Raw genomic sequence first — 13,766 nt, forward strand, 5'->3', positions numbered from 1 at the left:
TGGCGGTCATTCAAGTGGGAAATCAGTTTGAAAAATTTACTCAGTCTTTCCAAGCTCGCAGATTGAATTGCACTTTTTTTCAATACTCTCGCAAAAAATTACCGCCACTCTATTTGTCTACCTTTGCATATTGTTTTTTTCATTATTTTCTTTTATTTCTTTTATTAAACGATTTAGTTATTGTCGATAGAAAAGGTCGCATGTGTGAGAAATGATGTCATGCCTTCCTCAACTTGAATATAACGATAGCTCGAGCGTGATTTAGAAGGCAAAAATTTTCAATTCGCATATTTTTACAAGTACAAGTAGATAAACGGCAAATTGCGATTTGCTCAACGATGTAATCGCAATTGAATCTTTGCGGTTGCGATGTCTCAATCGGGTTTAATCGTGGAACAGGTGACGTTAGCTGGAATGTACATCTTGCTCGTTTTTCTTTTTTTTTTATTCGGGCGACTTTCGACGTCAGATTGATCTTCGTTGTTAGTCCTCTTCCGTTTCGTCGTTAACCCTCCTTAACGCGACGTCATACGACACGACCACTACTTCTACGTAACGTCGGGGGACTCGTCTAGATAAACAGGAGGAAATGTGTTTTCCCAGAACCGGACATCGATCTAAGTGGGGTTCCAGCAGTGTGAGCGTTCATGCAGTGAAAGCGAAAAGCGCGCGACCGCACGAAAAGAGGGAACATCACTTTCGGGATTATTGATTGTTCGATGTAAGGATCGCGCAGCGATGACCGCGCTTAGACAGAACGATTAGCGGTCGAGGAAAATACTATATCCGTTGCTCGCCCGATACTTGGTCTCAAAGGCGACCTCAAGGTGGCCCTAAAATTGATGGCACGACTCTGGATATCGTGCACTGACCTGGATGATCAGATCCTGGGAGATTCTATGATTCAGGATCGCCTTATTATCGCAGGATACTTACCGATCGATGGATATCGCCATCAGCGTGAAGACGCTCGCGCATATCGTGAGAACGGCGATAAACTGGCAGATCTTGCAATATAGCATGCCGAATGGCCAGTGACTGTTGAGCATGTAAGTGTAGTTGAAAGTAACGTTCAGGGTGGACACCATGGCGTCCGCGATGCTAAGATTCACCAGGAAGTAGTTGGTGACGGTGCGCATCCGCCTGTGTGCCAGCACGATCCATATCACTATCAGGTTGCCGCCGGTGGCCACGGTGATCATGACCGCGAACAGGAGCGTCCAGATCATCTGCCGCCACCACGGCAGCACGAATTGATTTCGCAGTTCCAGGTCCGTGTAATTGGTGCCGTTGTGATAGGTGTCGTTGTCGAACCATAACGACGTCGCCGTCGCGTTCCAAAGGTGAGACGTCGAGTTGTACGTCGTTACGTCGTCGAGACTCTGCATCACGAATCACGTGTACTCTACGTTGACTTTTGTCGAGAGCAACACGAGAACGAAATTTTTAATTCACTCTCTTCTACGTTCGCTCATGCAGCCCGTGTTACCGTGTTAAGTTTGTCGGCAACTTGGTGCCTTCCTGATCTCAAAGGGTACGCCGCACACTCGACCGGAATATACGATTTTCTCTTTCCCTTCTCCTCGGGATGTTTCGCGTACCTGACAACTGGTAATCCTCGACACGGTCGCGTAACATTGAATCGGGCGTCACAAAGAATACCTCAGCGGAATATCTGGTATCTTTCGATCGACTTTTGGGCACATCCGGTTTGTTCTCGATTCTTGAAGCTAAAGAATTCTTGAGACGTTCGTGAGATTCTCTCTGCATTTAATTGGGGAAAGATGAAGATTCGCTGTGACTAGAAACTACCGGGGTTGGTCCTCACGGCGAATAACTTACATATTCCTGTCAAGCGCGCACACCCGCCAACCAGCAACTCGGGCAAACTTTTACGACCGTGTCGACGTAATGCCGGAACGTGCATTGCGTCTACTCTCGTGTAGATGCGTGTAGGTGTGGAACGTGCTACGACGGTCGAGGCATCGTCCAGACGCACAAATTTTCCACTCGGACTACGTGTCAGTTTGCAAACGATTTCCAAATTGTGTCGAACGAGTCGAGAAATATCCATCGATCGTATTCCGGACGGTCGCTAGCGACGGTTGTTAGCGAGTTACGTTTTACGGTGGTGCCTTCCGGATTCTTTCAATTCAAGGTCGATCTTCCGTGAAAGCCGTGCCGGTAGCTACCGGCGTCGGAAATACGAGCTTTTAATTTCGACGTGCCGCATCGCGCCGAATTACGCGTCGCTGGCGAATCGTTTTTCCGTCCGACCAATCTTAATTGAGAATCGTCGATCGAGGATCGCACGATGGAGGGTAGGGAATGCGCCGCGGCCGCTTGATTACGGAGACCGTTAATTCGAGCTCATTTTCCTGGTTATCGACTTTGTCGTAATGATCGTACTTTCGTGCGAGGGGCCATCTCATTAGTTCCGCCTGCGATACGGTCCGCCGATCGTATCGATGGGATACTGCGTATCCCTTTGCCGATTAAACTGTCGGGTAACACGCGCCAGTAACTGCCAGTGACTTCGATTTCGATATCCAAGCTCGTTTCCGCTCGCGTTTCACGCGCGGCCGCTCTTGGCAGAATCCGATCGCATCCTGGACCACCAATCGATCGCCCCCGCCGCTGCCCTTGCCGCCGGAAGCTTCATTGTCCTCGCGGCGCGTTTACTCGTGTCTTTTTCCTTTTGGCGATATCAGCGAAGTCACGATGTGTGATATGACTCGCTCCTCTTTCTTCCGCGAATGCCGCTGCGAGTCGTCGTTGCAGGTTTTTCTTTTTTCGATCGTCGACTCGTCAGCCTCCGCCACGAGGAGAGAGAAAATCGGAAGGTTCGTTGATTATTACGCTGATCTCCCGGTGGGGTGAGTCCGTGTGACGGTTTCCCGACGACTTTATGGAAGTTTTGCGTTTAATCTTGGCCGACGTTGCGCTCTAACCGTATCTGGCGTATCTGGCTCTGCTGTCGTTCGGTCCAAGTTTAATGATTACTAAAGCATCGTTGATGCGTCGTCGTGAAATTCGCTTGCCGTTTTATGACAAGACGGTTTTTGCGCTCCTCGTCGACGGGAAGCACCGAGGAGCCGGTGAATGCCACAACCACTGGAATTTGCACACAGACGTGTTCGTTGTGTACCGCGGTTACTTACCAGAGGGAAAAAGTTCCACGTCTGTTGTACGATGAAGCGCCTAATGGATACGCGGTTTTGCAAGGTTTCAAATTGTCAAACTTATATTCCATCTGGGATAATTCTCGCTCATAATTCAGCGTTACTTTGCACGTTGTTGTACCGCGCATCAAACAAATTAGTTTTCCAACCAAGTTTCCCCATTGAGTCTCACGCAAATAGAAAGATTACGCTCCACTGTAGCTTTTTTACGATTTCGCGCTATACGGTCGATCACAAGGGCGGGAAAGCTTTCGCACTCACAGCGCTATAATAAAATGTTTGCGTGGCATCAATTAGACGTTTGATGATATTCGTGACTGAATCTTTAAGCATTTCTTGTGTCTATCCCTGGATGCGCGACGCGGCAGCCGCTCTTCTTGCACTACAATGACATCGTTCGCAATCCTTCCTCGTTATTGATACGCTGTTGGAACGAAGAATAATCTCACTTTCCTCTGCCTCCACTTCCGTGCGCGGGCGTTTCCGGGGATCTCTTTAATTTTCAATTGGCTCGAAACTTTTGTGATACTTTTCCGATGATCGTAGCACTGTGGCGTTTATCGTGGATAAAGTGAAATTGCTCGTTCATAGCCGAGAGCATTTCAGCGAAAAATGAAGGAAATGGCGGATTGCGCCTCCTTGGAAAGTTCCCAGATTCGCGAGACGCGGGCTGAAAGAAAGTTCGTCCGATGTTTGCGATCGATATAAAACTTTCTGTCGCGTAACTGATTCCCAGGATGTATAATTTGCGAAACTCGGCGAGAACTCGTACAAGAATCCGACCGCAGATTGTCGTCGACTCGTTGACAGAGACGACGAGAGTCTCGAGCTTCGTCTATTTCAGGCGATGATTCTCGTCGCGGAATTATAACGTTCTCCACGCAGGATTCCGCATTTATCCAGAGTCCCGGCGACGCCGTGTTGTTACATTCGCGAATCCCTCGCGAAGCGTCGTTCCATTGCGGTTCCACATCCACGAACACCTCGATCTGGAACATATGTATAATATACATTATGGGTCATTCTCTAAGCTCTCCGTTGCTTCTCGCACAGCGAGGGCGAGCAAGGGTGCGCCTTATGGATTAAGGGGGGAGCCTGCTTTAGAACGTTGAAAATAAGGTATAATTTTACGAATTTTTTTGGAGAAACTATACAGCGGATCATTATAAAACTTTGATGCATTTATTAGTACATGTTTAAAGATAAAAAAAATTATTTTTTTATTTGAATATATCGCCTGTAGAGGTCGTCCTGGAGGCATCTTAGTGCAGCCGGCATTGTAAATTGGTGAGCATTCTCCCGCCTCCAAATTTCATCCAAACTGAAAAATTGAAATATTTTCTCGTTATTTATGAATTCCCATCGTCGATGAACCTTTAATATTCATAAAAACATTAAGTTAAACAATTATTTTTGCATGAAAAAGTTCAAAAACTTTGCCTAAAAATCGTACTTTTGTGTTCTAAGCTCCACCATTTTGGCACTTTTCAACTTTTTTCTTCTCCCTTTGGTTCATCGACGATGGGAATTCATAAATAACGAGAACATATTTCAATTTTTCAGTTTAGACGAAATTTGGAGGCAGGAGAATGCTCACCAATTTGCAATGCCGGCGACGCGGCTGCACTAAGATGCCTCCAGGACGACCTCTACAAGCGATATATTCAAATCAACAAATAATTTGTTTTATCTTTAAACATGTACTAATAAATGCATCAAAGTTTTATAATGATCCGCTGTATAGTTTCTCCAAAAACAATTCGTAAAATATACCTTATTTTCAGCGTTCTAAAGCAGGCTCCCCCCTTAACGCGCGTCGCCGAAGTACTCTCGCTCCGCGCGTGGGTGAAAAGCTCAAGGAATGCGACTGGCCGACCGAGTTGAGAGAAGAGAGAGAGAGAGAGAGAGAGAGAGCGCAGCATAGCCCATGAAATTTTATCAATCCCGTTTGCGTTGGTGACGAAAAAGAAGGTATACACGGATGGACAAGCACGTTCGCGGAAGAACACGGAAGAACGAACGTGCTGATTACGAGTCGTGGAATTTCCCAAGGGAATTCAATTATAACACGAACTCACGGTCGTCTCAATCAAGATGCCCGAGGGCATGCCTGCCAAGTTTCGTTTCGTGTACCTTCGGATAATTATTTTACTATTAATGCTTCTCTACCGGTCGGATCGTTAAGTTATCGCTCCACCAACGTTCCCTCGACACAAGATAATACTGCGCGGCTATCTCCAGTCGGAAGATTATTTGGTTGAATAGTCCACTTTAATATCGTTTTACGTTTACGTTTACGCGTGTAAAGAATATTCGCGCAATATTCTTTTAGGTACCTAACTTTGTGAGATATATCATTTGTTTAATTACGTTGTAACCGTGCCATTCTTTTCGTACTGCGATAAGCTCTCTGCGTACCGTGCAATACCGCAGGATATTAGAAAGATAGCAGTGTTATTTCATCGTTTACAGTAAAATACCAATTAACGCGGATATTGCTTTAAAAGCTACTTTCTTCTAAAGCATGCACGATACATTTTTACGTTGGTTTCCTTCACCTTTCTGAGGAATAATTCATGATGCAAAAGTATCATGAAACGTACACACGATGCTAGAAATCGCGATTGTTTCTCTTACTGTATGGTATGGTATGGCAATGATTTTAAATAAACATTTATTCACATCGTTTGCCCACGATATGTTCTGCACAATATTTCGATTTAACGACTCGTGACCTCATTTCGATACTATGTATGTGTCACTAATGTACACGCGAACATCACTAAAACAGCATCGCGAGAAAAAGTCACGTGAAACTTGTTATAGAAGAACAAGAATTAAATAAAAAATGATTGTCAACGTCATAAATAGTCGCGTTGTCGCGTTGTCGTGGCGGGCGAAACCATAAGATTAACTTTTATGCGAGTGCTCAGTGCCGGCACCTTTTTGCCTATATTTACACGTGTACATTTGAATAACGTTGCATACAAACTGCGAATGTAAAAGACCGCGTTGTTGCGTGGTCGGCAATTATTTCAGATTGTCGTGCCACAGAATGGAAATGAAAGTTTACGTGACCTAGGCAGGTGCAAATGGACAAACAAATTAAGACGACACTCCATCAGCGACACCATGTATCATAATCCCACGTATAATTATCGCGGGCGATGTGTCGCATGGATTACGCATTGCATATCGTTAATCCGCAGCTGCGTGATTCGCATCGAGCAGAGAGTTTCCAAAAAAATTAATCGTTGCAATTGCTCGATTAATTTTGTATTTTGCGTAACCGAGTGTTAATCGTCATGATCAATCGCGTTAATCGATCGAGTATCGAAATGATACCCAACTACTCTCCGTTCGCACGAGCAAACGGGTTAACGATGCGCGAGAAAGTTCTTAAAAATAATATGTACATCTCTCGCTTCGTTTTGCAGTAAGATGAGTAACGAATGAGATGGGACGAGCGATTAATGCTCGAATATTGTTCCTGAATCTGAAAATAGCTAACGATCGATATAACGGCATTGTGTGGCCGAGAGCGACAAGGCGGAGGGTGAGTTCGGCGAAGGGCGTCGTGACGTTTGTGGCATTCGTGACGACGTACGTAATTTCACGTTTTCGTAACACCCACGAACCAGCCACGAGGGATCCGCCACTCTCTCGACTTTGAACGCGCTTGCGAATTGTTAACCCAGGATTAACACAGGATTGCGCCGTGGACTGTAAAATTGCGTGTACGTGGTTTCTCCGATTTATCGGGCGAGGCTAGTAGGATTTTGTGAGAAACTGCTGTTATAGTTAATAAAGGATTATCTTTATTCGCACGAGGATTGGGAATTGTTCATATAGTGCGTCTCAATAGAAATCACTTTTAATGTACTCCTTCTATCCTCCTGAAATTTACAAATGCTCGACTATGTTAATTCTGCGCATTTCTCTATTTGCACGTTCATGCAAGTATTTTTTTCTTTCTTTTGGCAAGTTTTCGTGTTAAGATTTCAAAACACTTATTATTGATTGTTTAAGACTTTAAGCGATCGGAAAAGGATATGCTTGTGCCAATCTTATTCACATGTCAATGTATCTGCTAGTAAACTAGTTGATAAAAATTTCACGCATTGAGCATTCGCAAATGACGTTCGCGAAACAAGCTCGAATGTATGTCGGCATATCGATTTAGTAAAAATGCACATGTGTCACTGTAGCCACGTCATCGTGGTCGAACAAGTGCGGAATTTATGCGTAGCAATAGAATGCTCCGCGCTTGAAAATTGAACTCCCCGTGCGGTTATCAAGGTAAAGAAGGCAAATAGAACACCGCGTCGAGGACGAACGGAATTGCCTTTGCTCGACGCGATGCGCTTGGACGATGGTACACACTGGTACGAAGCCGTGAAGTAATGCAAATTGTGAATCACTCCGTGGACCGCATAACTGTCCGCGCTGTACAAAAAAAGCTTTTTGCTCTTCTCGCCTATCGGCGGAACCAATGTTCGACTGCAATTGAGCGAACAAGCGTATACGCTCGTCCGTGTGGAATCGACCGTTCAGGAGATACGATCTCATGGATTTAGAGTCCCGCGGGGGAAAAGGACTTTTATCTCGATCGTAATTTTTATCGAGCCCTTACTACGAGTTATGCCGTTATTACGACTTTTATCGGAAACACCGTTCTGAAATTTGTGACAATTTTAGGTTTACGATGCCGAAGACTCAGATAAGAACAATCAAACGAGAAAGGAATATGAAAAAGCGAGACCAATCGAGAAAGAGAGTGTTCAAAGGATGCGAATATAAAGTTTTTTATATATTTGCCATTATTTATTCCAGACATCGCGTCGATACAATATCCGAAAGTTTCAGTTGAAAAAAAAAACATAAATATCAAAAGAGCGATGTAGTCTTAGATTGAGAGAAGTCAAGAGAGCGGTCAAGTGATCTCGTTGAATAACTATTCAACTTTGAAAATTCTGGCAGATCTGATCTTTGCTTCTTTATCCTCTCGTCGCTCTGACATCCGTATACCTCTGTGAAGTTGGCCCCCCTTCTTCAAAATTTGAAAAAAATAAGCACAGTTCTGATTGCCCCCCGAAGAGTTCTAGAGTTCTCAGTCCTTTTTAGAAAGAGTTCTGCCATTTAAAGTAACGAAAACACCATTTGAAACACCGGGGGGGCTAACTTCACGAAACTGAAAATTCAAACGGCTATAACTTTTTGTTTTTAATTTTAGTGCTTTGAACCTTAAGAATAATTTGTAAAACTCTTTGGGGGGCCATCAGAACTCTCAATAGAACTCCGGATTTCCCAAAAAAACTTTCGGACCCAAAAAAACTTCAAATTGCCAGAACTTTTTTGTTTTCGACTTGAGCGCATCGAGTATTAAGGATAATCGTTAGAACTCTTCGGGGGGCCACCAGAACTGGCAGCAGAACTGCGGAATTATTAAAAAAATTTTCGACCTGTGGGACTTAGAAATTTTCGGACTCCGCAATTTCAAACAAAAAAGTTCTGGCGACTTGAAATTGCGGAGTCCGAAAATTTCTAAGTCCCACAGGTCGAAAATGTTTTAAATAATTCCGCAGTTCTGCTGCCAGTTCTGGTGACCCCCCGAAGAGTTCTAACGATTATCCTTAATATTCGATGCTCTTAAGTCGAAAACTAAAAAGTTCTGGCGATTAAAGTTTGAAAGTTCGAAAATTTCTAAGTCAAAAATTTTTTAAATACTTCCGCAGTTCTGTTGAGAGTTCTGGTAGCCCCCCGAAGAGTTCTAACGATTATCCTTAATACTCGATGCGCTCAAGTCGAAAACAAAAAAGTTCTGGCTAGTCGAAGTTGCAGAGTCTGAAAATTTCTAAGTTCCTCAGGTCGAAAATTTTTAAATAATTCCGCAGTTCTGTTGAGAGTTCTGATGACCCCCCAAAGAGTTCTACCGATTATCCCTAGAAACCAATGCTCTGAAATCGAAAACAAAAAAGTTCTGGCACTTTGAAAATTCTGGGTCTGAAAGTTTTTTGGAAATCTGGAGTTCTATTGAGAGTCCTGATGGCCCCCCAAAGAGTTCTACAAATTATTCTTAAGGGTCAAAGCGCTAAAATTAAAAACAAAAAAGTTATAGCCGTTTGAATTTTCAGTTTCGTGAAGTTAGCCCCCCCGGTGTTTCAAATGGTGTTTTCGTTCTTTAAATGGCAGAACTCTTTCTAAAAAGGACTGAGAACTCTAGAACTCTTCGGGGGGCAATCAGAACTGTGCTTATTTTTTTCAAATTTCGAAGAAGGGGGGCCAACTTCACAGGGGTCATCCGTATTGTTTTCGGAAGATGGGCAAGAACGAGATACGTTTTGGGCGTAGACGGCGCCCTGCCGTCAAAAGTCGTCATGAGGAACGTAGTCGTAACATAGTTCCTTCTATAGAATGACAATGTGTGAGCTGCGAGCAGTCTAAAGTTTCGCATTCAATTTTGTACACACGTGCAGTTTCTGTAGCAGGCTTCCACTAGAAATATGTACTAAACGTAATCACTCTTTCGTTTCTCCTGCGCGTGTAAATCGGATACTTTATCATGTAATTTATCTCGCCACCTTTGCACGTTGGCTGGCTGGTTTGCGCATAAATGCATAAGGTCTAATGAGTACTGCTCCTTATATTGGCCTGCATCAACGCTCCTGCAGGCTTATCCGCACCATGTGGTTTCGACGATAAGAGGATTCGTCGAGCAAGGAAACTCGTCTTCTATTATATAAGACACCGTCATTACTTGATTATAAGCCGAAGCGAAAGCTCTTTTTCGAGATAGGGAGAAGGTTCTCACAACAGTATTCCATCATAACATATTCCATCCTGGTGTAGTTTCTTACACGTATCTAAGTTTCCCTGTTAATTAATTCGCTGGGCGTAATTTCGGAAGCATGTAAGTTTGAATGTTCGACAGGTGGAAATCACTGAAGAGCGATGCAACGAAATCGTATCTCTTCTATCGACAATGGCAAGGCGATAAAGTAATCAACCGCTTGGAAACACGGTAACTTTCTTTTAACCAGAGTGGCGTGTGAGATATACGGCTATTTTCGCGGCAACACCGTACCGAGGTTATCCAGAAGTCAGTGGGCCGTTTGTTAAACTTTACCCACGTGCACGATAACTTGCAGTTTGTGTGCTCGCCGCCCGTATACTCGCTCGCTACATCGTGCTCCATTTTTCTTTGCCAATTGCGACTTTACATTGCACTCGGGTCGCACTCACTTTACCCTCTCGATGTGCACCAAAGATTGCGAACTGCGATTGCGAAGGCATTGCTTTAACTTGCAGATTAATGAAAGCGAAATGATTGATTTCACTGTTTCTAGATTTCACTGTCCGGAATTAACGGTATAAATCGAGTCTCGCGTAAGATACGAAAGTTGATGAGTAACTTTTACAACCTTCCAGCAAGCAAGACGGAACAATTTTGCAAACTGACCGAGTTTTTTTCATTTTGATCGCAACTCTCCAAAATACCTCTATCAAAAACGTGTATCACGATAAAACGAATGTGTCGTGTGGAACTCAAGAGACAAACGCGCGCGCATTGACAATGGACGCACTTTGCCTGATGGAACGACTCATCCATTTGTAAAATAACAGCAATCCCATTCGCCGCTTTTCTCACAGCAGCAAAATGGCATGTTCGCCCTTGAAAGACAAAACTAAAGGTCTCCTCTGACTCTGCACGTCGAAAATTCCGATGGGAGAAATCTTATCTCGGAAGCGTTGTCGTTCGTTCGAACGTTTCCAACTATCGAAGCCGCGAACAGCTGTCTCGGACGATCGATATATCGTCGCACGAAACCACGAAACGTGCAACAACGTGCTGGCTGGCTGCTTGTGGACTCTCTGTTCGCGTATACTTTGTCGTGAAATTGAAATTCTCGGGTATCGTTAGAAATGTCGGTAAGCGCGAGTACGAATCGGCAGACAGTTCTTCTCGAGAAGACGGAATTGTCCGAGATCTGTTCATAGTACATGGAACACGTTTCGCAGGCTTTTATCTTCGTGGACACGCCGAACGCGCCGCCGCGGGCTCAGGCGATACCGAAGGAGAGAAACGTTTGCGTAGAAAAACGCTCGGCACTGCCGCGACGAGGGTTCATTCCTGTCACGCGGCCGGACTTAAGACGTGCACGCATCACTTACTGCCTCGGCCGTAAAGGCGAAAAAGGTTCAGGAAAGATACACACGTAACAATTGTATACAGGGTGAGGCACCTAAAACAGGCCACCTGAATATCTCGGCTGTTATTGGTGATAGAAAAAAATGTGTCAGACCAAACTTGCATGGTTTCGAGGGACACATAATTTGTTCTAAATAGTTTTTTATTAGGTGGACGCGTAGAGGTCATATGAAGGTCAACTTCGTTTGTATTTTAAATGGCATGATATGTTTTTTTACGTACCATTTAGTAGAGCGTTTGAAGATGCGCACATTGATCTACGGGTCAAAATCATTCAAGGTCACTGAAGGCTGAAATTTCTAAGTGCTGCAACTTTTTCATTTCTGAGTTTACGGTATTTTCAATAGCAGAGAACTCTAGGCAATATAAAAAATAATGATTTCATCAACTCAGAACTTCTCGGAAAAGAAAAAATTTCTAACGGCTAGAACTTTTTCATTTCTGAGTTTACAGTATTTTTAATAGCACAGAACTCTAGCCAATATATAAAATAATGATATCATCAACTCAAAACTTCTCGGAAAAGAAAAAATTTCTAAGGGCTAGAACTTTTTCATTTCTGAGTTTACAGTATTTTTAATAGCACAGAACTCTAGCCAATATATAAAATAATGATATCATCAACTCAAAACTTCTCGGAAAAGAAAAAATTTCTAAGGGCTAGAACTTTTTCATTTCTGACTTTACGGTATTTTCAATAGCAGAGAACTCTAGGCAATATAAAAATTAATGATAACAACAACTCAGAACTTCGCGGAAAAGAAAAAATTTCTAAGGGCTAGAACTTTTTTATTTCTGAGTTTACGGTATTTTCAATAGCAGAGAACTCTAGGCAATATAAAGTAAATTATTTTCCCTTGCAGTTCGCCTTCAGTGACCTTGAACGATTTTGACCCGTAGATCAATGTGCGCATCTTCAAACGCTCTACTAAATGGTACGTAAAAAAACATATCATGCCATTTAAAATACAAACGAAGTTGACCTTCATATGACCTCTACGCGTCCACCTAATAAAAAACTATTTAGAACAAATTATGTGTCCCTCGAAACCATGCAAGTTTGTTCTGACACATTTTTTTCTATCACCAATAACAGCCGAGATATTCAGGTGGCCTGTTTTAGGTGCCTCACCCTGTATACGCGTGTGCGTGTGCGAGCGTGGTGCGTATGACATAATAATACACCCTCTTATAATCTGCTCACGCGTGGAAAGAGAAACCCGTGCGGAATTATATTCGCACGGGTATATAAGATGCGAGAGCAAGAAATACGAAGAACGCACAGAGAACAATGGGACGTAAATCTCCCAACTAATCTTGGAGAATCAGACACGTTCCACCATGGAATCGGTGGCAAACGAATCGAAATCCGATATACCGTTCCTGTTTGCAGCTAATTCGATAATTCTTTTGCCCTATACGTTTTATCGTACCGCACTGTCAAGTTCAGCCGAGTAATATGGAAAGAGTCAAGGGACGATTTAGGACAGTGATATATCTGATACGCCTTGTAACCTTGTTATAGACAACTGGAACCGTAATATCTGTGGCATCTGTTGGTAGTCCAGTTATTCCTGACTTTGCGTACCTTTACGTAAAACCGAATATGCGCGCAGTCGGACGAATTCCACGTTCTGCTTTGATCCGATATGACTCGAGCTTGCAGGGAACATTCTTGTTTTGACCTTTATTTGTGTTTGTTCGTTACATCATTTCTTCTTTTAACTCGAACAATGTACGTGTTTTTCTCCCTTCGTCCTTCTTCTACACTCGAGAGAACTCGTGTATTTTCAAGTAACAATTTAAGACGGAAACGTTGCAAAGCATTGTAGCGAGCAATCGTTACCGGAACTGACTTTTCCGCTTTATTGTTCATGCACGCGATTCTTCCGCTGACGGCAGACGTTCTCTTCAAGTTTCGCAATTACAATAACTAGCGAGAGAACGAGAGAGTGAGAGGGAGATTCGCTCTTTGTGGAATAAATGTTTCAGTTAAAAATTATTTCTGCGCCTTTGTTAACGTCACATTGTTATCTTTATACATAATTAAGTCCTTCGAGTAAAGCAACATGCGTACATCGCGCGTGAACAATTCCACATTTTACCGAGGAAATAAAAACGTAAGCGGAAGGAAAAATTGAAATACCGTTTTTTTTAGAGTTGCTCGTAAAATCCAATACTTTCGAAGCAATCGTAGGAAGAAACCAGTAACTGTGTTCAGTCGTGATTACGTGCAATGTCCTCGTGCTCGTGTGCGCAGAAAAATACAGTTCCATAGTTTAACATATAAATTGAAATTAGTGCGTCCGGCATGGATCCGTCGGACGCGAAATGAGATCCGAGCGATTGACAACCGGCCTTTCTCTGATCGAGTA

The 13,766-nt window shown here is 43.4% G+C and overlaps 1 protein-coding gene across 1 annotated transcript in view; it reads right to left on the minus strand.

Annotated features, from left to right (window-relative positions):
- The window catches only part of LOC105275730 (tachykinin-like peptides receptor 99D), a 74,624-nt gene that overhangs the window by 29,943 nt on the left and 30,915 nt on the right, over positions 1-13,766 (minus strand). The window contains exon 2 of the mRNA XM_026972063.1: positions 937-4,171. Within this exon, the coding sequence (XP_026827864.1) occupies positions 937-1,388 (452 nt within the window). The 5' untranslated portion in view covers positions 1,389-4,171. The remainder of the gene's footprint in view (positions 1-936; positions 4,172-13,766) is intronic.

This window comes from Ooceraea biroi, chromosome 8, assembly GCF_003672135.1.
Source record: "Ooceraea biroi isolate clonal line C1 chromosome 8, Obir_v5.4, whole genome shotgun sequence".
Taxonomy (NCBI): Eukaryota; Metazoa; Arthropoda; class Insecta; order Hymenoptera; family Formicidae; genus Ooceraea; species Ooceraea biroi.